The 27,222-nt window shown below is 35.4% G+C and overlaps 1 protein-coding gene and 1 pseudogene across 1 annotated transcript; both read right to left on the bottom strand.

Moving 5' to 3' along the window:
* Positions 1-1,940: 1,940 nt before the first annotated feature.
* On the bottom strand, positions 1,941-3,778 carry LOC145607394 (aspartic proteinase NANA, chloroplast-like). Its single transcript, XM_081663078.1, has one exon. It carries the CDS (start codon positions 3,719-3,721, stop codon positions 2,300-2,302), a length of 1,422 nt encoding a protein of 473 aa, XP_081519204.1. The 5' UTR covers positions 3,722-3,778; the 3' UTR covers positions 1,941-2,299.
* A 7,355-nt stretch (positions 3,779-11,133) lies between these two features.
* On the bottom strand, positions 11,134-26,994 carry LOC145636125 (cell division control protein 48 homolog E-like; annotated as a pseudogene).
* Between the last annotated feature and the right edge of the window lie 228 nt (positions 26,995-27,222).

Here is a 27,222-nt window from a genome sequence, read left to right on the forward strand (position 1 = left end):
GTTGTGGGTGGTGTACGCAGGTAGTGGTGGACTGGTGGTGCAGTAGGTGGTAGTGATGATGGGATGGAGCTTTTTAATTAATTAATTATCCAATAATCACATGCCCATACTTTTGTTGATTAGCTTTTTCATTTTTTTTCTTGGGAAATGTGCAACCCCCTTTGTTGCACTTAACGTGTAACGGAGGTAGTAATAAGATATATTTATTTAATAGAGGTTAAAAAAATTAAGTTAACCATGATATGTGAATAGTTTAAAAGTCATTTTAATCTCTCAATTATGTGACGAATAAATGCTAGAAAGAGGAATGTAATTTAGAGACGGAGGGAGTAGTACTTTGCATATTTGCAATAAAATTATTTAGGTAGTTAGGGCCTGCTGCAAAGCCCATAAAAATTCCCAACAGATTAAACTCATTCTTTACACAAACCAGCCCACTTAACCCGACCCACTAAATCATTTTCCCAAATTTACATAAAAAAGTAGGCCCAATGGACGGCCCGGATGAATTGAAGAGGCCCAATATCCATGAATATTGTTGAATGTCCTTAAACGAAGGGCAAGGTAAAGTGAAGATAAGGGCATGGGAAAAGGGCCCACTTACAGATACTAAAGCTGAGATAGTTATTTTAGTAATGGATGTTTGGTGGATGGTACATTGGTATTTGGTACCCAACACCTCAATGTTTGTATTTAAAGTACCATGGAGACCACCTTGTGTTTTCCATTTCTAGGGCTGCCTCTTATTCATGGCCAACTATTTATTATGAAGCTACTAGGAAGCTTCCATTTTAAACCTCTAGATCTTCTCACATTTTTTAGCTCTCTTGGACATTTAATGAATATCAAAGCCTACACTTGTGGTGAGGGTATGCTCTTGCCTGATATGGAGTGATTTTAGTCGATCGAGTTGAGGATAGAGCCAAACAAACACGTCCTCTTTATTTCTTACGGAGTATTTTTTTTTTTTGTCCGAAACTAACAGTCTTATTTTTTGATAGTGTGATTTGAACTGCATTTATGATAGTTAAATCGGTAATGCAAAGGATTTTTTCAATGTGTATCATTACTAGTGACCACAAATTTGATTGGTCATAAAGTATTATTAAGATTGCGTATACACCATATAGCTGATATAAATGAGATGCATCAGTCCATAAACCTGTAAACCACCTTCTTAATATGCAACTTCTTCAATTTAAAGCTTAGTGATCACCCTTAGTCTTCTGCCAATGGCTATTACTCTACACCAACGCAAGACTCCGTGTTGGTACAATGATGAAAATGAACATCGGCTTAGTCTAAACCCGGACTATATTGGAAGTCTAGCTCATTTTACACCCTTTAATTTGAACCAATGCAAACATTTACAAAGTACAAATATTGTAAGAATATAAGTAATATGTAGTACAGTAGTATACAGAGTATGAATGAAATCGACATATACTGCACATCACAAAGATTAAATTTAAAACGAAACTTTAACATATGAATTATATTATATACTGAGTAGCTTATATAATTACATGCCCTCTAATTTAATGAGTTCGTACTATATTAAGGTATGATAAAACTTCACAATACAGTAATACAGTCGGAAAGAATAGTTGAATAGAGAACATACAAGTATACAACCAAAGATCTTTCAAAACTCAAAAACACAATATTAACATCAAAATCCAGTGACAAATTTGCTATAGATCACGCCAACATTAATAACGAAAGTAGGCAAATAAATGCAAAAATTAATTTCGCGATTTCAGTCTTTCCCCAACATATCCGCTGACAAAGACATGCCACATGTATTTTCATGTGAATCCGACATCACTTATGCTTAAACCCTCCAAATTAAAACATCAATCTCCCCAACTTTTTACTTGTTTCTTTTCATGCATCAAATCATACATAATTGAATTAAGGTATCCTATGAAACACAAATATACTTAACCAAAATCAATCTAATCATTTCATAGAAAAATAAATAAATAAATGATACATGTACAACATTCGGACTCAATTGAACCCATCTACAATAAATAGGTAGCCTTAACCAATTATCTAACCAACATTATACCCACTCACGATCCACCCAATTACAATAAATGGGTAGCCTTAAACCCTTAACCAAACAAACATTTAACATTATACCCTTCTCGGTGTTAAAAACGAATCCGACTGACCTGACTCAAAAAATTCCCAATTTAGATTTTGATTCGTATGAATATAATAATTTAGTATGATTTAACTTTGAAATAGACATGACTGAGTATCCGAATTAACACCTCTAATCTCACCCGACTCACGAGCGTGGACCACCACCACAACCGTTACGTGAAAATAGGAGTCGTGAGCTGTCATTATCAAACTCAAACAGGTAACCTTGCTGCATAAGATTACCAATAACGGCAAACCCAGACGGCGAGATAACTTGCTGGATAGCAAGACACTTAACATCCTCCGCCACATCAATGAAGTAATTCCTCGGCGGCGGGTCAAACACCGAGTCACCAACGAGTTCGAAACTCATCCTAGGAAACCTCGTATGATAAACTCCTGACACATTGAAACAAAGATCAAACTGCTGAGTTAACTCACTGAGTTTAGGCAATTTCACTCGTTCCCCCATTACCGTTAGTATCTGACGGTACGCTGGCTCAGGAACGAACGTTAATGTCGTTCCTGAGTCGATGACTGTACCGCCGTCACCGAACTCGTCCAGGGCCCACACCGAGGGGCTTATTGGTAATTTCACACCGTCGATCGTTACGGACTGGATGCCAACGTAGTAGAACGTGGGCGAGAGTGTGTTTTGTACAAGTGGGGTCGATTGAACCGTATTGTGATCGGTGGGGACGACATCGTGTCCGCCACCGATCACGAGGTAACTAGTTGGAGGGGGAGAGTATGTGTAGTCTTGTAAGCAGTAAGAGAATTTGTTCCCGAAACGTCTGCCTAATTGGGCCGTGAATGAGATGGGCCCACGGCCCAAGCCCATTACCCCACTCGCGCCTTCGAAGCCTGTATCGGAGACTGCCGGACCTGAGGTTTGGAACCCGCACCCGAAGCTGAGGTTCGGGACGTGGATTGTTTTGCCGGAGGTAGAGTTAAACGACGTCGTTTCTTTAGAGAAGATGCCCGAGGTGGTTGACCCGTCAATGTAAGAGTAGTCGTATAAACAAGATGAATGGTGTGGATGGTGAGGGCGAGGGCAGTGAGTTGACGAGTGAGGGACGAGCTGACATGATGGGTGGTAGCAGTGAGTGGGGCGGAAGGAGAGGGAGAAGCGAGGGAAGAAAGCGGAGTTAGGAGGGTGGTTGGCGGTGCAGTTGGTGGTGCGGCAAGCGGAGCATTTAAGCCAAGTGAGGTCGCTGCCGGTGTCGGCGACTAGGAGGAGGTTTTGAGGGGGGGTTCCGATGGAGATTCCGGCAAAGTATTGACCTGAACCGATTGAGGCACCGGAGATGAGGGGGGTTTTGATGGGATGACGGTGGTTTTTGTGGTGGTTGTGGTGGTGGTGGTGGTGGCGGTGGTGGTGGAGGGAGTGAATGCGGTGGGTGTCGAAGAGGAGGATGTCGGAAGGGGTTTTAAAGGGTTTAATGTGGATGAGTTGGAGTTTGACGTAGTCATGTTGGGTAGTGGTAACGTTTGAGGTAGCGGTGGCGATGGTGTTTTGGAGTAGGATGAGGACGAGGAGGAGGATGAATATAGGAAAAGGGTGCATGTTTTAGTGTGTAATGATGAGAAAGATGGGAAGGGAAGTGTTTGAATGGGAGATGATGGGAAAGGGGGAATGGAATACTTGTAAGAACATTGAACAAAGGTGTGTTGGGGGGGTCGGTGGTTGGTGACAATTTGCCAAAATAATCCAAAGAATTTCTTGGGTTTAATCGGAGGATGAATTTGGAGTATTCGTTTTTAATTTTTTTGATTTAATTCTTGGAAATTGGAATGGATTAAACTAGTGAGATCTTTGTAGATTGGTACAAGTAGAATTTATTTTACATTCATCTAACTATAAGATTAAAATAGACATTACGATTATTATATTTGTTCTGTCAAAAAATATGAAGCATGGTTAATTTTAGTAGGAGTAAATGACTTGATTAGTACCTCATTGCAACAATCCAATATTAAAAATAAAAAAATAATAAAAAAAAAAGTTTAAAGGTTTTTTTTCCAATAAAAACGTAATCCCTCTAATTCATTTTGATATGCTTATTTGAATTTTGTTTTTTGTTTTTTTTGGAAGAAGCTTATTTGAAATTTTATAAAGCTATCAATTTAATAGTGACTACTAATTCACCATTGCTTGACTTTTACTAAATCTTGTGTTTGTCAAATGGTTTACTCCATAAAAAGTTAAGAGCTAAGATCAAATCTCATCTATATTATCAATTCATTATTATTATTATTATTATTATTATTATTATTTTCTTTTGAAGGAAAATTCATTATTATTATTATTATTATTATTTTGAAAAAAAATATTATTATATATAGCCCTTAGGGCTACACATAGAAGGTATAATATTATTATTTATTTATTTTATGTGTAGCCCTAAGGGCTATATATAATCATTAAATTCACTCTTGGAAGTTGTATAAAATTAAGAATTCATGACAAAAACACACGTAAATTAGTGTAATTAGTGTTTATATTTTTATGATTTTTGAACTTTTTACGATTTTCAAGCGTAAATTTAATGCTTATATGTAGCCCTAAGGGCTATGTATATTATTATTATTATTATTTATTTTTTAAAATAAAAAAGTCTTACATCAAAGGTATCCTCAAACAATTTATAATCTCATTAGCCTAAGAATTTTTTGATGAAAAATTGTAAAACTATACAGAGTAGAAAACAAAACAACTAAAATACTTGTATAACATAATAACACTGCATGACTTGGTAATGATTATACTCTACTACATAGCTTATGTATTGATAACTTAGGGCATGTTCTGATTGTATGAACTGAACAGAACTGAACTAAATTTTTTTTATGAGAGAAGGAAATTAAGAACTGAACTTATTAAGCTGAACTGGACTGAACCTGTTAGAGCTGAAATGAAATGAACTGAAAATAATCTAAAGAGAACGGACCCTTAATCTACTACATAAATTTTGTATAATGCTGCATAATGACAATTCAATTACAAAATACAGTTCAGAGTAATTATACTGTGTTTATACACCAAACTATACTAAAAAAACCGGAAAACTCCCTAAGGCAGTACAATGAGCTTGGCTTTTGGAGGCATAATCAATTAATCATCTTCATATGCTTAAATTAGCTATTTTATTTGAGTTGCACGAGACTTTCAAAAGGGAGATAACCGATTATCAGATAATTACTCTTAGCTACATCTTCAGACCCATTGAAGCCCTCAAGTTCTAGCACATTTACGAAATTGTGAAGACAATTTGAATTTCTTTTGATTCTCATCCAGTACGTCGGTAGCTACCAGCAACTTTGTTTTGGAGAGACCTAGTTTAAGTAAAAGGAGGCAAACCAGAATATAATTACATGAGACATCTTTCCAAGTCTTATGTTTCATACATAAAAAAACTAGCATTTAGAGGGTACATATTTCTGAAGAAATTTGAAGTAAAATACCGAAAACTTGCTCAACAAGAAGTTTTAGAGAGAAGAAAATAGAGAGAATTCTATTAAGAGGAAAATGTAGAGAGAAGAATATTATGAGCATTACAAAAGCATGAGCTCAGAATACAAATATATATAGTACTAGCTTATTACAAAGGGAATGGAAATGATGTCAGCACTCACAACAAACTCGTGTCTGAGTTTGTTACAGCAGAAGCTTCCAGAATAGAGTTAGTTATAAACTAACTTGATGAGGTGGCATATATCAAGGAGGGAATAATCTGTCATACTCATCATCTTCAATACCCCCTCTCAAGCTTGAGGTGGTTGAATCAACCAGACCAAGCTTGGAAGTCAAATAGGAGTGCTGATGAACATGCAAGGACTTAGTGAAAATATCAGCAAGCTGTTCTGCAGAAGGAAGATAAGTGAGCTCAATAAGACCTTCCAAAACCTTCTCTCTTGTGAAATGACAATCGATCTCAATATGTTTGGTACGTTCATGCATCACAGGATTCTTGCCAATATGAATAGCAGACATGTTGTCACAGGACAATTTCACAGGCTTTAAATGAAGTACCCCCAACTCAGTGAGCAATCTAACCAGCCAAGCAATTTCAGCAGATGCTGCAGCCATGACTCTGTATTCTGCCTCAGAGCTAGATTTAGAAACAGTACCCTGCTTCTTAGACTTCCAAGAAATAGGTGAATTCCCAAGCATCATGATATAACCAGTCACAGATCTCCTAGTGTTAGAGCAAGCAGCCCAATCAGAGTCTGAATATGCCTGTAATGTTAGTTGTTCTGTAGCATTGAGTAATATGCCCTGACCCAAAGTGTAAGCAACATAACAAAGAACATGATGCAAAGCATCCATATGCTGTACTCTAGGCTGTTGCATGAATTGACTCAAAGATTGTACAGCAAAAGCAAGATCTGGTCTTGTATGAGTCAGGAAATTAAGCTTCCCCACAAGTTGCCTGTAAAGGAAGGGATCAGAACAAAAATCTCCTTCATCTGCTATTAACTTCAGTTTCTGAGGCAAGGGAGTTTTAGTAGTCTTGGAGACATCAAAACCAGACTCCTGTAACAGCTCCTTAGAGAACTTTCTTTGAGTAAGAATAATCCCTTGAGGCTTGTGAAGAACTTCAATCCCTAAGAAATAATGTAAAGTCCCCAAGTCCTTAATGCTGAAAACAGAATTAAGGTGATGCTTCAATTCCAGAATAAAAGCATCATTAGTACCAGTAATTATAATATCATCAACATAGACTATAATGATGATAAGATCAGCATCTGTCTGCCTCAAAAACATAGAATAGTCATTCAAGGACTGCTTGAACCTTCTAGACTGCAATTCAAGAGTGAGCCTTGCATACCATTGCCTTGAAGCTTGTTTAAGGCCATAGAGAGATTTCTTCAATTTGCAAACAAGATTGTGAGGATTAGACATCCCCTCAGGTACTTTCATGTAAATTTCTTCATGTAAATTGCCATGAAGAAAAGCATTGTTGATGTCTAATTGATGTAGAGTCCAACCTTTGTGAGCAGCAAGAGACAAAATACACCTGACTGTAGCCATCTTAACCACAGGTGAGAAAGTCTCATCAAAATCTATGCCAAAAACCTGTGTGCACCCTTAGCAACTAACCTTGCTTTAAGTCTTTCCACAGTCCCATTTGATTTGAGTTTCACCTTGAAAACCCACTTACACCCTATAGCTTTCTTCCCTTTTGGAAGAGAACAAAGTTCCCAAGTTCCATTTCTATCCAAGGCATCCAACTCTTTTTGCATATCCTCTATCCATCCCTGATCTTGAGATGCTTCAAAGTAACTAGCTGGTTCTCTAATATCAGCTGTCTGAGCAAAGAAAACTTGAACATCAGAAGCTATCTAAGTGTATTGCACTATGTTACACTAGTGAACAGCAGCAGTAACATAATCTTTGTGCCAAAAAGGTGTTTTATGAGGTCTTTGAGACTGTCTCAGAGATGGTGGAGAAACAGAAATAGGAGAAGAAGTAGGAGCAGGAGAAAGAGGTGGTGAGTTGGGAATATGTGATGGTGTTAGTGTAGTAGCAGACTCAGAATCTGTATCAAAGAGGAAAGGTTCAGGAATAGTTTGAGAAAAATCTGAAGTGTTTGGGCTGGCTATGGGTAAGAAAATAGGTTGGGGTTTATTATTTGCAGGAAAATGAAATGGGAAGTGTTTTTCATGAAAATACACATCTCTAGAGATAACAAATTGCCTTGTCTCTAGATTCATGACTCTGTAAGCTTTCTGGTTTGGGGGATAACCTAGAAAGACACATGGTGTAGCTCTAGAATCAAACTTGCTTCTCTGAGATTTAACAGTTGACACATAACAAAGGAATCCAAACACCCTTAGATGTCCTAAATTAGGTTTAACTCCAAAGAGCTTTTCATAAGGAGAACAGAATTCAATAGAGCTTAGAGGCATTCTATTGATTAGATGAGTGGCACAAAGTAAACATTCTCCCCATAGAGAAATAGGAACATTAGATTGGAAAAACAAGGCTCTGGCAGTTTCAAGCAAATGCCTGTGTTTTCTTTCAACCACACCATTCTGCTGTGGTGTGTCTGTACAACTAGTTTGATGAACAATTCCATGCTTATTATAGCACTGTAAAATAGGACCCTCACAAAGTTCCTTTGCATTATCTGATCTAATGCACTTAATAGAAATACTGAACTGATTATTAATCATTGCAGAAAAGTTTTCTATTACATAAACAACAATAGATTTGGCTTTCATAAGAAAAGTTCAAGTATGCCTAGAAAAGTCATCAACTATAGTAAAAAAATAAGAACAACCATCATGTGTAGGAATTTTATAGGGACCCCAAGTATCTATATGCAGCAACTCAAAACAATGAGATGTCTTAATGCTACTTAAGGGAAAAGGAATTCTAGTTTTCTTAGCTCTGGGACAGATTTGACAAATAGTGTCTTGACCAGAACAACTAGAAACATGACTAAGAACATGATGAATTTTATTGAAAGGTAGATGTCCTAGTCTGAGATGCCATAGCTTAGCTTCTTCAGAATTATTCAACTGTGCAGCACCAGCAACTTGTGTATCACTCTTCTTAACAGTGTATTCTCCATTTACAGCATACAAACAGACTCCAATTTACCAAGAACAAGTGTAGTGTGCTGGGAATGATCCTGAATGAGACAAGTACCATGAGTAAATTTGATCTCACAATCAAGATCCTTACACAACTTATGTGTACTGATCAAATTGAAAGTGAATTCTGGCACATGAAGCACATTCTTCAATACTATGCCATTCTGAAATCTAATATCCCCAATATTTTCAACTTTCACATGCTTACCATTAGCAACAGTTATGGTATTAGGAGATTTATTGAATTTTTCATAAAATTGAAATAAATCAATGTTGCAGCAAATATGATCAGTTGCTCCTGAATCAATAATCCACTTAGAATTTGAACAGGAAAGTAAGCAAGTACCTGCCATATGAGCTGAACTGTGATTAGAGTACACAAGATTCTGTGCGCTCTCAGATTCAGAATTAGAAGAAATGTGTTGCTTCTGCTGCTGAGAATTCATCACCTCCATCATTTTGCTGAATTGTTCAGAAGAAATGTGTGCAGTCTCAACTGCCTGATTAGAATCATCATCTGCATCATCACTGTAAACAATTGCTGCTATTTTCTTGCCTTTGTTTTTACCAGCAGAATTAGAACCAGGATGTCCAATGATTTTGAAACACCTATCAACTGAATGTCCAGACATCTTACAATAGTCACAAAAGAGAGAAGAAAATCTTCTCTGTCCAGATGTTCCCCTCCCAAGGTTTTGATTATAACCTTGCTGAATAGAAGAAGAGTTTCTGTTCCAAGTATTAGGTGGCTGATACTTGGTTATACTAGGTCTAGGTCCAGAAAATGAATCAAATCTTCTAATGTCAGCAGCAAACGCCATAGTATTGGTCTGCTGTTGAGCATCAGCAAGCATACTAACATTTCTCTGCTTCTCTTCCTGGATTAAAAGTCTGTAAGCCAAAGAAACATTAGGAAGAGGCTGCATCATCAAAACATTGGTCCTGACATTATTGTATTTGTTATCCAGCTTCATCAACATCTGAATCAACCTCTCTTCCTGTTGCTGCTTGAGAAATTTTTGAGTCAGATTACAGGTACAATTACCACAACTGCAAGAAGGAATAGGATTGATTCCTGAGATCTGATCCCAAACAACTTTGATTCCAGTGAAAAATTCTGCAATACTACTAGAACCTTGACTCATATCATGCAAATTCTGCAGTAATGAGTACAATTGAGCACCTGAGCTCTGAGAATAACGATCTTCAAGATCCTTCCAGATCTCTCTAGCAGTACTAAAATATAGAACACTTCTAGCAATTCCAGGATCCAGAGAATTCAGAATATAAGCAATTATCATTGCATTGCACCTATCCCAAGCTTGTGGTTCAAGCAGATCAGAAACTGGAGGCCTAGGCAAAGTTCCATCAATGAATCCTAGCTTATTTTTAGCAGCAAAAGCAATAATCATACCTCGTTGCCATTCATTATAACAATCACCATTGAATTTAACAGAAACAAGAGGATTTGCAGGATTCTCTGAAGGATGCTGAAAATATACACTAGCAGGATTTGAATTAAGAGATAGTGTATTACCAGAATTTTCACCCATAATTGATCAATTGCAAGCACAAAAATGCAGAAATCCAGGAAAAATAGAACAACACTGAACGAAATAGAAGAGAAAACAGAGAAAAGAGATGAAGAATCAATGCCCGAATATGAAGAAATCGATCTGAAAATGCAGCAAAGGATCGTACATCAGCTCTGATACCATGAAGAAATTTGAAGTAAAATACAGAAAACTTGCTCAACAAGAAGTTTTAGAGAGAAGAAAATAGAGAGAATTCTATTAAGAGGAAAATGTAGAGAGAAGAATATTATGAGCATTACAAAAGCATGAGCTCAGAATACAAATATATATAGTACTAGCTTATTACAAAGGGAATGGAAATGATGTCAGCACTCACAACAAACTCGTGTATGAGTTTGTTACAGCAGAAGCTTCCAGAATAGAGTTAGTTATAAACTAACTTGATGAGGTGGCATATATCAAGGAGGGAATAATCTGTCATACTCATCATCTTCAATAATTTCATTTAATTTCATTATACTATGGCATACAAAGTTTGTGTTATCCCAGGTTTAAATTTTTGTCATACAGAACAACTAAACTAGGCCTTGAGGTTTTCTGAAATATAGGAACGAGGTAACTTGAAAAGGATATGGGATGGTCCAACCTCTATACATTGGATTTCCTGCTGCTCACTCTTGCAGTCCTGCTTCAGACAATGCCATTTGTCCCAAAGTTTATTGAAACCCCTAACCAGAGTTTTCGTGGTTAAATGACAGCCATTGCATTGACCATTATACCAATATTGAAATGTAATTGTTGTCCTAAAAAAGAATTCAACATTTGAAATATTTTAATTAAACTAAGAACTCACAATCAATGAAAATCTTCTCAAGATTGGACATTTCTTCAGCAAGGAAATACAACAGTCAACATCACTCAGCACACCAAATCCTATAAGCATCAACTTCAGTTCATCGTTGCAGGACTCCAGGATACTTGCCAAGCTTTTTAAATTCTTCACGGGGTTACCAATTACCATTGACAGCGAGAACCTAAAAAAAAAACAGAATACATAAGCTACCTTTCAGAGAGAAATGAAATCAGAGGAACCTCACATGAACTATTACAGACCACCCTAGAAACAAATGGGTTCTTAGGAAGTTATAATGTAAAGCTAATACGTACCTGGACATTAGCAAGAACTTCATATCTGATGTTGATGTCAGTCACAAGAACCTATACAGTCAATCATTTAATCAATCAAAGTCTTAATCCCATAAGTGGGGTTGGCTATATAAGAATCTACACAATCAATCAATCAAAGTCATAATCCCATAAGTGGGGTCGGCTATGTAAGAACCTATACAATCAATCAATCAAAGCCTTAATCTTATAAGAATCTATACAAAAGAAGAATAGAAGATTATGTATACTGCATATATACATATAAAATTCACAACTACATATACATATGAAATTTGCAACAACACACAGTTTTTCATGAGAGATGTTGCAACTAACAATGAGAAAAGACAATATTAGCTGAACTAAAAAACCAGGGTTAAGAAATGGTAGCAATAGCAGTTAAATATGTGCATTGGCTAGTTGGGAGTATATATGCCTGCCTCAGCCAACACATATCTAATAGACTAGTTTAGGGAGAAAGGAAAGCTGAAAATCTTTATACTAAGGAAATAAGTGAGAGTAAAAATACTGAGAACATTGTTTACAAAACTTTACTTTGCAAATTGTTGTTGGGAGTGTCCAGACACACAAAGGTCCAAAATTGAATGCCCAATTTATGATTTCATGGCATCATATTACAATCAATCATCCAAATTCTCTTCTTCCTCAATTCTCTAATTCTAATTCCGATTTACAACATTTGATATACTGTAATACTCCCTCCCAAATTAGTTACTACAAATTTCTTTTAGGGGTAACTCAAATTAGGAACAACAAAGCATACTTGGTAAAAGTTTGTCTCTTCTATATCTCTAAAGTTGGAACCCACTCTACCCAGGGTAACTCAAATTAGGAACAACAAAGCATGCTTGGTAAAAGTTTGTCTCTTCTATATCTCTAAAGTTGGAACCCACTCTACCCAAGCTACATTTTTCTCTACTTTTTATTCACATAAAAAAGTATGCCAACACCAAACGCTGCAATTGGGACGGAGGGAGTAGAATAGATACATGAAGATGAAGGTCGGACTAAAAGTGGAAATTCTCACTAATAAACAAAAAAAAGATAATTGTAGAGTTGATGCAATAGAGTCATCAACAACAGTGCATACAATCCCTTAATAAGCAACAACAGAACAAAAGCTAAAATAAAAACAATTATTTGCATATTATAACTCTCATTAATTTCCTTTATATATAGATATTTTGCTTCCTTTCTAAATACCTTCAAACACTTCTAAGTCATAATCCAAGAATTTCAAGTCAATTGCTTCTAATATAAACAATATAGATACATATTCATACAGTCGTGTTTAATTGTTTAATCTTCTTCAGGGTGATGTCCAGGAAGAAAATACTAAACCTGAGATATAACAAGAAGATCATCATCTATCTTTTGATTGCGCCATCAAACAATGGAGGTTGTGCAGAAGCTCGACAGGAACATTATTCTGGACAATATACTGCCATTTCAGAGTACAGAAAAAAAGATTTACATCAAATGCAGTCTCTACATTCTAAGACATTGAGGAAGTGGAGGGGGAAGAAGTAAACTAATGAAACTGACATGGAATAACTTAACTTGGCCAATTAACATACCAACAATACAAATTTTTGTATGTGGCTGGCCACATGGTGCGGCAAAGGTTACTTGTATAGTGTTACTGGTTTTGTAAGAAATTACTTGTAGGTGTTACTTGTATTATGGGGTTATTTGTATGGGTGTTACTGGTTTTGATCGGGGTTACTTATAGGGTGTTACTGGTTTTGTCATTGGTTAATTACTAGTAGATGTTACTTGTATTATGGGGTTACTTGTATGGGTATTACTGGTTTTGGTCGGGGTTACTTGTAGGGTGTTACTGGTTTTGTCAGATGTTACTTGTATTCTAGGGTTATTTGTATGGCTGTTATTGGTTTTGATCAGGGGTTACTTGTATGGTGTTACTGGTTTGGTATGAGATTTTGGTCTGGAGTTACTCAGAATACAAGTAACTCCACGATACAAGTAACCCATATAAGTAACCTCATAATACAAGTAACACCCTACAAGTAACTCATACAAGTAACTCCAAGTAACCCCAGAATACATGTAACCCTAAAATACAAGTAACCGTGCCGCACCATGTGGCTTGCCGCACTGAAAAACCTCTGTACATGTCACATGTATCTAGTTAAATAATACTACCTCCGTTTCTTTTTAGTTGACACGTATTTCTTTTTAGGAAGTTTTTTTTAGTTGACACGTTTCCTTTTGGGGTAAATTTTTTACCTTACATTTACAAGCTACCCCACTTGCTTTTTATTCTCTCTCACTCTCTCTCCTCTCCTTAATATATGTGCCTAAATCAAACGCGTCAACTAAATAAAAATGGAGGAAGTATAGTTTTGACCAATTGCCAGCAAAAACTATACCAGGAATTTTCTCAAGGTTGAAATGAAACTAGAAAGGGTCAAGGGGAGGATAGAATTTACAAAAATTAACCTGTTTCATCATTTCCAATTTCAACCCCATCAAAACTAAGGATGATGTCTCATGACTTCAAAACCTCCAATTCAGGAGCGGTAGCTTCAACTTGTGTAACAAGTATACCATTTTGATTAAATTTCACTCCCATTGCCATGCGAAAGTCAGGATTCTCCATATTTTGCCACTCAAATCCGAGAATTTGGAACCCTGAGAAGTATACACATCCTGCATTGATAAGACATCAAAATCATGAGAATAAACCAAAATGAAGTAACTTCAATAGTTGACGGAAGTATTCGAAAGATCAGCACAACAAAATTTAAAGGCCAAATTTGTCAGCTGAACCATACCTGTATACACTCTATTCCTCTCATAATCAGGGAGCACTTACGTTAATACCACCTGAGGATGAACCAGTATGTCAATTGACATTGAAAAGGGTGCTTCCCAGGTCAGCACTACACTCCCCCATGCTGCTCTTAAAAGGTGAACCAATATTTTGTTTCACTTTCAAATCTAATTCATGTAGTATTGTAGTGCCTGGATGACAATATTGGTCGTCTCCTTTGTATCACATACGAAATATGAGTCTATTTTATACCCCCTTCGTTTTTAAATACTTGCTCTATTTTTCTTTTTCGGCTGTTTTTAAATACTTGCTCCATTTCCTTTTTTGGAAAGCTTTTACAATATTTTATTCATTTCTCACACTTTGTAGACCCAACATAATAATCTCTCTCCTCATATTCTTCCACTACTTTGGTTTTTTGCAATTTTTTATTCTTTCAACTACTCTATTACCTCCATATTTTATTTCTTTCTCCAATTTCTCCTAAAACTCCGCGCATGGAGAAATAGAGCAAGTATTTAAAAACGGAGGGAGTATATATTTTTATTCTCCGTCCCATGGTCATATTTGTGCTTATTTGAACTCTGCAGAGCTATTTATATTACTAATATATGTTTTATAGTGTTTTTGTAGAGTTGGTATTATTTTGTAGGAATTTGCAGATTTACGGCAATTTCAAAGCTTATTAGACCACTACAAAAATATTAGAGACGGATTATGACCAAACTAGGTTATCCCCGTGCGATGCACAGTTAAAATTATCTTTTTTGTTTTTTGGACTAATGAAATTATGACACGTGGCATTTAAGAAAAAAAATTAAAAAAGATACATTTTAATCAGGTTACTAGTCATTTGACCTGATAAAAAAAAATATCCCCTAAAGTTGGGATTATTAGGAAATAATCGATAGTTGGTATTAATGAAAGTAAATGGTTCAAAGTTAGGATTAATAATAACAATTTTTCCTTTATAATATGTTGCATTACGTTGTATAATAAGAAGATTAGAATTTTTTTTTAAAAAAAATTACATTTAAGGGAAGTTAAAAAAAAAAAAAAAAATTGAAACCATGATCAAACATTAAACAAATTAGGTGAAACTATATATTAGGAGGGAAATTTGGATAATTGAATTTTGTATTAACACTTATGCATTGATGTCAAAAGTGTAGATTAAAAATAAAACTAAAAATAGTTATAACTCTGTATCAGGAAACTTTTCTAAACCAAACTCTATAAAGTCAGTCGTATTAAGTTTTCCTAATTATACTTTCTCCTTTAAATATTAATTGCAACAAAGGAATATATTTTATCCCTCACAAATAATATCCCTTTATTGCAATTAATCATTAAAAAGGAAGTAATTATAATTATATTTGATTTTTTTTTTTTTTTTTTTTTGGTAACTATAGCTGGTTTAATGGATTATAACTCCGTTCACTTCACCTTATTTATGTTGAATAGAAATTATTTTTACTGATGTATTTTTTACTGAACATAAATTATTTTTACTTAAAAAACTTATTTTTACTGTACTGAAATTATATTTGCTAAACTGAAATTATTTTTACTAGATTAAAATTGTACTTCCTCCGTTTTTTTATAGTTGCAACACACGCTTTATCACGGTATTTAAGAAAAGTGGACCTCACGTAATAAAATACACTTAAATTGGGGTTGAGAGGTTGTTAGAAATATAATCAAGTGGACCATGTGGTTTAAATAAAGGTTATACTACAATTTTCACCATAAAAACCTTCCTTTTATGGTGTGTTGCAACTATTAGGGAAGTGTTGTAACTATAAAGAAATGGAGGAAGTATTTACTAAAATTTTTTTAAGGTGAAGTGAACATGATCTAAATCTAACTAATGCTATTTGTTATTTTTTTTTTTTTTTTTTTAAAAAAGTAAATTTATTTTTTGGTGTTTAGAGATCCATAAGTGCGACAGTGAGAATTGATCTCAGGAGGCTAGAATCAAACTATATATATTTAAAAACAAAATTATATACTTTTTGGAAAATTTGCAAATTGCAGCCATTTAAAGTTACTATTTTGCAAATTGCAGCCCAAAAGTTCGTATAAATTGTAAATTACAGCTTGATTCAACTTTTTTTTTTGTTGTACATGTTGAAAAATCTTCGGTTATGGTTTTAGGGGCCATTTTAGTCCTTAAGGATCATAATTAAGCTCGAAATTAGCAAAAAAAAAAAAAACTCAAGTGTCTTGTTTTTACAGCAAAAATAGCTACCCACAAATCGATACATTTTTGTTACGCAAAACGAGGCACTTGCGTTATTTTTTTGCTAATTCCGAGCTCAATTCGGTTCCTCAAGACCTAAAATGGCCCCTAAAACCTTAACCGAAAAATTTTCAAAATGTAAACTGATGAAAAAGTTGAACCAGGTTGCAATTTACAATTTATACGAACTTTTGGGATGCAATTAACAATTTTTTTTAAATGGCTGCAATTTGCAAAACACTAATTTTAAAGGAAAAATTGCTCCCATTAATCTGAACTTTGCCTCGTCCGCCGAAATTAATCTCAACTTTCGTTTATTATCTATCACTCCCAACTTTAGGGGGTATTAATTTCTATTGCACCCAAATGACTTGCAACCGGTCAATCAGGTAAACATTTGTGAATAAGTTTTTTTTGCACACGTGTCAATATGTAATTGGTTGAAAAAAAATAGAGAAAATAAAAAAAAAAACCTAAAACCAGTTTCAAAAAAAAAAAAAAAAAAAAAAAAAAACCTAAAACCAAACCCAGCCACCAACGACCACCCCGCAGCAACCCACGGCCAGCCCAACGCCCACCCCGCAGCACCCCCGGCCAGCCCAACGCCCTTCCCCTCGTCGCCGCCCAGTCATCCTTCCCCTATCCTAGTGTCGGCGACGCTCGACCACCCAAAACGACCACCAGAAAACGCACCCCTATCTTCCTGAAAACGACCACCAGAAAGCGCTCCGGGAGGAAGGGTTGGGTAGGGGGAGGGGTTTTTGGGGGTGGGGGAAGGGTTTTCGGGGGTGGGGTAAGGAAAATGGTGGCTGGGCGGTGGTTTTCGGCAGCGAGGAGGGGTTTTCGGGGGTGGGGGAAGGCAAATGGTGGTTGGGCGACGATTTTTGGCAATGGGGAGGGGTTTTCGGGGGTGGGGGAAGGAAAATGGTGGCTGGGCGGCGGTTTCCGACAGCGGGGGAGGGGTTTCGGGGATGGGGCCGATTTTCCGGCAAGGTGGGGGTGGGGGTTGTGGTGTTTTCCGGGCTGGACCATGGGTGGTTTGTGGGTTTTTGTTTTTTTTTTTGTTTTGTTTTTTTATAGCCAATTATAGGCTGACACGTGTCTAGGTAACCTGTTATATCAGGTTGGGTGACCTGTTGGGTGCAATAGAAATTAATACCCCCTAAAGTTGGGAGTGATAGATAATAAACGAAAGTTGGGATTAATTTCGGCGGACGAGGCAAAGTTCAGATTAATGGGAGCAATTTTTCCAATTTTAAATGGCTGCAATTTGCAAATTTTCTGTACTTTTATACTATTTTAAAAAAAATTATTTAAAATAAAATAGTAGAGTTGTAATATGCTAATACTATAAACAAAGAAGTGTGTAATATTAACATTTTTTTGTAATGCATATTAATTATGTAGTATTGTGCATTGAAAGGCGGGGATTAGGCGGGTCTTGGATGAGGATTAGGTGGGGGTGGATATCCAAGTGGGGGATGGGGCCCGTATAATTCTAGTATTAAAGGATCAAGAATAATCTTCTAGAATAATACACATTACTCAAGTAATGTCGGTTAATTCAAGGAAAAGAAGCTAGATAATTCTAGTACTATATATGTATTAAAGGATCAAGAATAATCTTGAAGGTTTTATTTACTACTCATGCACCACTATAAATATAATGGAGTTTGGCATATACAAAAACAACAAGAAGCCAAATACACAAAGAGCCACACACACATACATATACCTTCCTTGTAATAGATAAATAATGTATTGGTTTAGTTGGAGGAGAAAAAAAAAACCGATTCTCAAAGAGTCCTTGAAGTTCTTTAGCTTTTGATGAACTAATTCTCAAACATTATTATGCAGACTTTGTAACACCAACTTAAAGCCAACTATTGTATAAATGAGTCAATATGATAACTCCTAACGAAAATTATACTCCGTAATATAATAGTGACTTGTTATATTAAACTTATTTCAGATCATAACTAACTAGATCAGATCAGAAAATTTAAACAATAATAAGAAGAATAAGACCAAATCAGATCAAACCAGATCAAACTATAAAATATTCAGATTAAAATACTTTATTTTTATAGAAGAAAGCAAATACATAAATTTCGGTAATAAAGCTCAATGTTACAACACCTTTCATTTCACAAAGTGCAACAAAACATAGTAATTGGACCAATCCAACGTGCATATAGATCATGATTGTCGTCATTCACGATTGCAATAGAGGTAGTAGCACTAGAAGTATGATTGGCAGCAAAGCGAAATTCAGAACCAAATCTGCGAGACTGCTGCAAAGTTTGAGCAAAGGACTGATATTTTGTATATCAGCATCACTAACATTTCTGCGTGCATATTTCTATCGATTCTTCGAATGTGCTGGCTTGATTTCAGATAACTCTTCACTTTCATCTTCTTCCATTGAGTCGAGATTCTCTATTCTCTTTTTCTTTTTCTCAATGTCTCGCCAAATAAAAAAACGATTTATTTCACAAACGTATACAATTTAATGTAACGGATATTTTGAATGTGAGTTTGAGTGACGGACACAATACACAAGTATTGGATATTTATTCAGGTTTTTGATTCATAGTTACTCCGTTCTTATAAGTTTATGAACAATAATTTAATGTAGCTGATTGATAAGTTGCTTAAAAAATAAAAGTTTAAATATATGCAATTATTATTAAAAAAAAAAAACATTGTACCAATTATGAATTACTATACAATTCTAGTTTGTTATCATTCATTGAAACTCTTAAAAAGGATACCACATTTTGCTAACTATTCCATTCACAAATAAGTATTGGGACAAACCAATTGTATTATTGTTTATGTTCTTTACAATATCACTTTTTCATTACTACATAAAAAATTCAGAAAGTAAAGAATAATTCTAGTGATTAGAGCTTCCATTGCATATATGTCTATATGTGTGCCATCATCTAAAGCAAAAAACATATATAGTGATATAAAAATATGAATCATAAAAATAAATAAATAAATAAATAATAAAGAAAAAATAGAAAAAGGTCCATAGCTTTGCTACCATACAACTATACAAGGCATACCACATACATACATGTTTGCCATTTCTTTTTTAGATAGTAAATTTTCTTTTTTTAATAACTTCGGATAGGTTAGGTTAAAGTCTTGAGAGAAGACTAGCCTAACTTCTTGTATCTTTCCTTTAAAAATAAAAAAAAAAAATACATATTTACCATTTTCTATATTTAGGAAGACAAATTATATAAAGGTAAAAAAAAAGCTCCAAAAATCAATTTATTAGATTTTAAGAACATCCACTTGCAATAAAATGTCTATTTTCTCCTGTAACATAGTACGAGTAGTAATGTGCATTTGTGTTAGCATTAAGGACTTTAGATTTAGAAGTAGCTAGCAGAAATTTAAACGTAAAGTACACATGGTATAATGTTTTATGGGCCTAGTTACTATCCAAAGTAGAACCAGCATTATTATACCAAATTATCTACATTGAAAGTAGCCCATTGCATTGTAAAGGTATTGAAACATCAAAAGCCAATTCACATCAAACCCCCTATAAGGTATGCCTTTGATTGCACAAGAGCTCTTTCTCCATATTGTCATTTAGCTAGCTAGTTCTTTCACCAAAAAAAATTTAGCTAGCTAGTTGAGCTTGAAGCGGATGAGCAGTGAATTAGTGGTATCGTTCTCCACCTTATATTTTTGGGATACAGAGATTGAAACTTATTCGGGCTAATAAAACTATCTTTTAAATGTTGGCTTAACATAGGAATTATCACTTCAGTATTGTTTTGTGCGTGAATATTTATTTTCTTGGAAGTGTACTAACTTGTTTTGCTAATTTGGAGAACTGATTTCATTATGCAGGAAAAAGAAATTTCTTGTCAATGACTTGGTTAACAATGTCAACAAACCTAACACTAAAATTGTACAAAATTACTCTCTTTTTCAGAGGAAACCGTTAACATGAAATCGTCCATTCTAATAAATGTGCCAATAGCAGTTTTTTTTTTCCTCATTGATAATACTATGGTTTAAATTTATAACTACCTTTTAATAATTTTATTAAATAAAAAAACCTAACTTTCAATCAATTATTGTAATTAGTATGAATTTTCCTCAAAAGGAAAAAAATGGTACAAGTAATGATATTATGGGCTTTCCAACAATAATTGAGTAATAAGTAATGAGTAGTGACATATTGCATTGTGAATTTGGGACTCACAAGAGTATCAATAAAAAATAAAAATACATATTAATGTAGTAGTATATGAATCAATCAAAATTAAGATAGATAAAACAAATAATAAAAATACAATAAAATTACGGTAATAAAGCTCAATGTCATTATCAACCAATAAAAAAATTAAATATACTTTTACATGTCTAAAACCTTGCATTAGTCATTGATTAAAAAAAAAAATCTAACGTTTAAGAATATAAATCATCGTCATCGTTCACGGCATCAACAGAGGTAATACTATTGGAATTCTGATTGGCAGCAAAGCGGAATTCAGAAGCAATTCCGCGAGAATGCTGCAAGATTTGAGCAAAAGACTGATATTTTCGAATATCAGCATTACTAACACTTCGGCGTGCATACTTCATAGACTCTTCGAAGTGTGCTGCCTTGATCTCGGATAACGACTCTTCACTTTCATCCATAAAGTCAGGGTTCTCTGTTCTCTTCTTCTCCTTCTCAATGTCCTGCCAAAAAATATAATTTAGTTCACAAACTTGTACATGTTACGCCAGTCTTAGACAAAAAATTTAACTACGTTCTATGTGACAGATACAAATACAAAGTTTACAGAATGTGACTTAACAATATATTCAACAAAACAACATACCTTCTCAATATTTTCCCTGATTGCGTATTTGCAAGCACGTTGGCAGATTTCGGTAATGTCTGCACCACTGAAACCATCTGTATAGTGTGCGAGAGTAGCAAGGTCAACATCCTTGGAAACCGGTGATTTCCTCAAACAAGACTTGAAAATTTGAAGGCGAGAATCTTGATTAGGAAGAGGGATGTAGATCAACTGATCAAGCCTTCCAGGTCTAAGTAACGCAGAGTCAATAATATCTGGCCTGTTTGTAGCTCCAATGACAAAAAATGTTTTCTTCACGTTCATCCCATCCATCTCAGTCAGCAATTGGTTCAACACTCTATCAGCAGCTCCTCCGGCATCTCCAGATGAATTGCCACGCTGAAAATTTTTAAACAAAATACGTTAGCAAGAGATAATTGACAATTGACATATAAGCCTCGACAATTCCATAGACAATAACCCTCACCTGTGTCGCAATGGAGTCAAGCTCGTCGAAGACAAGGTGCTGATTGACGAGCCTTGTCAAAAATTTCCCTAACATTTGCCTCACTTTCTCCAAACCACATGGTCAGCAACTCTGGTCCCTTGACACTGATGAAATTGGCTTGACATTCATTAGCAATTGCCTTTGCAAGCAATGTTTTACCACAACCCGAAGGACCATAGAAAAGAACACCTTTGGAAGGTGATCTGACATTCCAAACTTCTCACACTTTTCCGGGTGCTCCACTGGGTACTGCACAGTCTATAAACGAAAACATGAAGGTGTAAATACCCAATAAGAAAATGAAAACATCGACATTGCAATAAGTCAGTATCCTGTATGAGTAAAATACCTCTTGAAGCTCTCTTTTGACAGTTTCCAATCCTCCAATATCGTCCCATGAAACATTCAAAACCTCCACAACCTGCCAAGTCCCAACCAAAGTCAGTGATCAGATTTTACGATTTCAGACAGAATATTTAAGCTGGAATGAGCACAATTTCACAATATAGTATTCCAAGGTCAGTTTAAGTAGCAAAATTTCAGGAAATTTAAAGCGAAACTTACTGTTTCACGCAGGGCTGATGGGTTGGAAGCTTGCAGAGCAGCTTGAAAGTGCTCGTTTGTGACAGCCATAGAGTTGAGTACCTCAGCATCAATTGTCTCGTCTTCTAAGTCAATGACATCCATTTTCTCCCTAATACACTGAAGAGCTCCTTCTGTGCAAAGAGCAGCAAGCTAGGTCTGCACCAACATAGCCATGGGTTTCCTTGGAAATTTTTTCAAGATCAACCTGAAAAAATTAAGAAAATATAAGTTGATGCGCAATGAACTTACTACTCTGGTAATCAAACCTCAACAGTAACTAAATACAATGTCAGAAATACATCAAAATAAACAACTTACATCTTCTGCAAGTTTCATGTTCTTAGTATGGATGCAACGAACTTCCAGCCTCCCAACTTCATCAGGAACTCCAATGTCAATCTCACGATCAAACCTTCCGAATCTTCTAAGAGCAGGATCAATACTGTTAGGACGATTAGTAGCACCCATGACAATAACATGAGCACGGCTCAGACCATCCATCAATGTCAGAAGTTGAGAAACAATGCGCCTTTCAACTTCACCATTAGTCTTATCTCTCATAGGAGCAATGGAATCAATCTCATCAATAAAGATAATAGAAGGTGCATTCTTCTCAGCTTCCTCAAAGGCCTTCCTTAGATTGCTTTCACTCTCTCCGGCCATTTTTGACATGATCTCCGGTCTATTAATCAAGAAAAAGAATGCTCCAGTTTCATTAGCAACAGCTTTAGCAATAAGGGTTTTACTAGTACCAGGAGGTCCATACAGCAAAATTCCCTTAGGTGGTTTAACACCGATAGCAGAAAAGAGCTTAGGATGTCTAAGAGGAAGTTCAACAAGCTCGCGAATCTGAGCCATTTGTTTCCTTACACCACCAACATCATCATAACCAACTTCATTCAGTCTCTCCTCATCCTCGCGCTTAACAGGCTCACCATCACAAAAGATCTCGGTATCAGGGGAAACAATACAGTACTCTGCAGGAACCGTCTCAACCACTTTAAACTCAACACTTCGCATTCCTCCCCTGACTAAGAATAGATCACCCTTCCTAACAGGACGATAAACATTCATAAAATAAGCTGTTTAAAGCACAAACAAAAAAAAAAGTTCAAAATCCATTAGAATAACAACACAACATAAGAGATAACGAGGAAATCTCAGGGGGTATTAATGTCATTTCAGTTATTTAATTTGGGGTATATTTGTATTTTCATCTCTTTCTTCCTCCACTCTCCAATTCCCATCCACCTACTTCCTCCAAGCCAGTAAATCTGCACACCAATGACACCACCACCTGTGGCGGTTCAAAATGCTGCTGCGATGGTAAGGCTTTCCCCTAAGGGGTTGATATGACCCTAATTTACACCGTTTGCTACTAGGGTGTCTTTTTGTAATCGCCGCGAAGCGGCTTTGGGGTCGTCGTTGCAAAGAGAATCACAAGGCTGTGATGGTGATGGACGCGAAGAAGGTGGTGGTTGCGATGGACTGTGATGGTGATGGCGGCTGAGAAGAAGATGGTGGTGGTGGTTGCTCTGTTACTTGCCACCGTCACTAACAGGAATTTTGCATATGTTAAAAAAACCGTACAAATGAATATAATATTATTTGCAAGTACAATGTTTGGCCCACATCAGCGGCTGATTGACAAAATTTCGTGAATCAGGCTGATTGCCTGAGTGTGCCTTAGAGATAACTATAATTATAATTTCTGTGCAATGTTGAATAAACTTACGCTTCAAATAGGCATCATTCAGATTTCCTGTTACACCTTCAATAGTATCATCAACAGGTAAAATATGAACTTTTTCACCATATTTTACATCAGAAATCTCATGGACAGAAACAACATCTCCAAGGCGAACACGAAGATTTGCCCTCACAACTTTATTCATCCTAATCTTGCATTCTTCACACCCTTCATCTCCCTGTACAATGCATATTGTATTCTTCCTTATCTTACCCTGCACCAAAAAAATAATTTTCAGAACTAAACTTATGTAACAAAGCAGTCCAATTCACATACAAATTAATCGAAAATTACCTTAATTAACAGTGTATCTCCTTGAAACAAGTTGAGTGTATCCATGATATCAGGGTTAATAAAAACCAATGAGTTATCATCAACGGTTGCTTCATCAACGATCAAACGATTCGGAGCCTTTTTACGCTCAAGGATTGCAGTAGAGTATTTGTCACTCGTGCTGTAAAAAAATTTAATGCTCATAAAGTCATAAATACACTACTTGATTTTAATCTGTTTTACTAACATAGCAACTGAATTATAAATATAGAAACTCAAACTCATATAATGCTAGACTGCTAGTCCAAAAAAAACATACCATATACGGAGTAATTGGTGATGTATCAATAAGTCATAATCAGTAAATTCACATAATTACCTGTCCAAAAAAAAAAAAATCACATAATTATGCCAAAATTATATGTATAGATAGAGCACCAATAAAATCATAGTACAGCAAATTTTAGAAATTATTCAACTTCAAAGTCCTAAAGTCACTCGCTAAATAAAAAATCTAAAGTCAATTTGAAAGACTAACCAATCTATATATATATATATATACACTAGGTTAAATCCCGTGCCATGCACGGTAATTTTTAATACTTAATACTTATCATTAGTTTAACACTATTATTTAATTATAAAAAATTATACTCCGTACCTAATTGCAAAATAAGATGAAAGTTCTGTAATTACAAAAAATAAAATAAAAATAATAAAAATAAAAATTCATCACACTAAAGAAAATAGAGAGAATAATATATGCATGACTAATAAAAATAACTATGAATTACATTACGAAGTTATAGATATCAAACTATTATTACATATTATTGTATAAAAAAATAAGGAATATCTTTGTTTGAATGTGTACAAATAGAATACACTTATTAAATAGGAAATGAAATATTATTGCATAGTTTGTATTAAAAACTTCTCTGAGAAGCTTTGGCCAAAAAAAAAAAAAAATTAAAAAAAAAAGACTTTTGGAGGGAAAATTTTTAACCAGAAGATGACATGTGTCATTCCTGGTTTCGCCTTTAGTATAAAGTTTTATATATATATATATATATATATATATATATATATATATATATATATATATATATATATATATATATATATATATATATATATATATATATATAGGGTCGGTGAGAACAAATCTCAGCCGCTAGATTAGATGAAATTCAACCGCTGAGATTATAAGCCTGCCTAAAAAACTAACTTTCAGCATCTAATTTATCTCTCTCCTCTATTCTGTCTGCAAATCAAAGCTCATCAATGGAGATTTACTTATCAATGGCGATTCAATGAGTATGCTCTTCTTTTGGCAAATTTCAGCGGTTTCTTTCTGCAATTTTCAACGGTTTCTTTTTGCAAATTTCAACGGTCGCAATTTCATCCATCATTGAGGTTTGTTCGTAATTTTAATTTTGAATTGCATGTTAATCTGAATGTTCAAAATATTTTGATTTTACATCTCTGAAAAATTTAGAATTGCTTGTTAGTTTTCGAATTGAATTACATGTTAATTTTCGAATTACATTAATCGAATCGAATGTTTAATTGCATCAATTATTTGATTGAATTGAATCAATTATTTAGGTTTGATTAATTTGATAGAGACTTTAATTATATCAGATTAAATTTGATAGTGATTGAATCAATTATTTATGTTGTTAGTAGGTTTTTATTTTCAATTGAATGCTGTTATTATGTTCTTATTTTCAATCAAATTCAAAATGAGCAAATAAATTAAAATGAGCAAACCTAAATATGTATAATAGAACATTTAAAATGAGGTAACTACAATTAAAATGAGCAAATATTAATGACATTCATAAGTAATTCAAAGATCTATAAGTACTCAGTGTTTCAGGTAAAAACACTAAGTATACAGAATTGTGTATGTGTGTGTGTGTGTGTGTGTGTGTGTGTGTGTGTGTGTGTGAGTGTAACAGTGTGTGTGTGTGAGTGTGATTGAGTGTAAGAGTTTATATATGTGGGCATTGAATTGCATGTTCATTTGACAAATGAGCAAACCTATCCCCCCTGCCCCCTCCTCTTTCTGCTTGCAATTCTGATTTCAGAAACTGATTTCAGTTCTAATTATAGATTATGAAATTATTGTGTGTGTATGTGTGTGTGTGTGTGTAAGTGTGTATCTATGTCTGTCACTAGTAGAAAAATAGCATTAGGCACCCCCCATATGGCACCGGTTCAGGCCAAACCGGTGCCAAAAATCGGCCCAAAATTGGGCGGGTTTTTAAACAAAGGGAAAAGGCACCGGTTCAACTCAAACCGGTGCCAAAAATAAAAAAGGCACCGGTTTGAACCGGTGCCAATTAAACCGGGGCTTTTTTTTTAAAAAAAAAAAAACGCGGCCAAAAATCTTTAATTTCTTCTCCTTCCTCTCTTTCTCTTTCATTCCTTTCGACTTCCTCACTTCACAGTACTGTTTCATTGGAGACGATTTCTCAAGCAACCTCCCCCTTTTCCCTCCACCACAGCCGCCACCTTCACCGGCCACCAACATTGTCGAAAACCACCGCCGTTAATTCTCCCCTGCCCTTGTCTTTTCCCTGCCCTGCCCTTCTCTGTCTTTCACCGGCCTCCACCGCCCTTCTCTCTTCGAAAAACGTACAGCAGCGCGCACCGCCTCCACCTCCACCAGCGCGCACCCCCTCCACCTCCGCGCTGCCTCCACTAGTGCGCACCACCGCCTGTCGACCTCCACCAGCGAGGGTCTTCCTCAATCTCTCAT

Source organism: Chenopodium album, chromosome 1 (assembly GCF_948465745.1).
Source record: "Chenopodium album chromosome 1, dcCheAlbu1.1, whole genome shotgun sequence".
NCBI lineage: Eukaryota > Viridiplantae > Streptophyta > Magnoliopsida > Caryophyllales > Amaranthaceae > Chenopodium > Chenopodium album.

Excerpts from the sequence above, each read along its gene's own strand:
- LOC145607394 (XM_081663078.1), bottom strand. The coding sequence starts at position 3,721 with ATGCACCCTTTTCCTATATTCATCCTCCTCCTCGTCCTCATCCTACTC.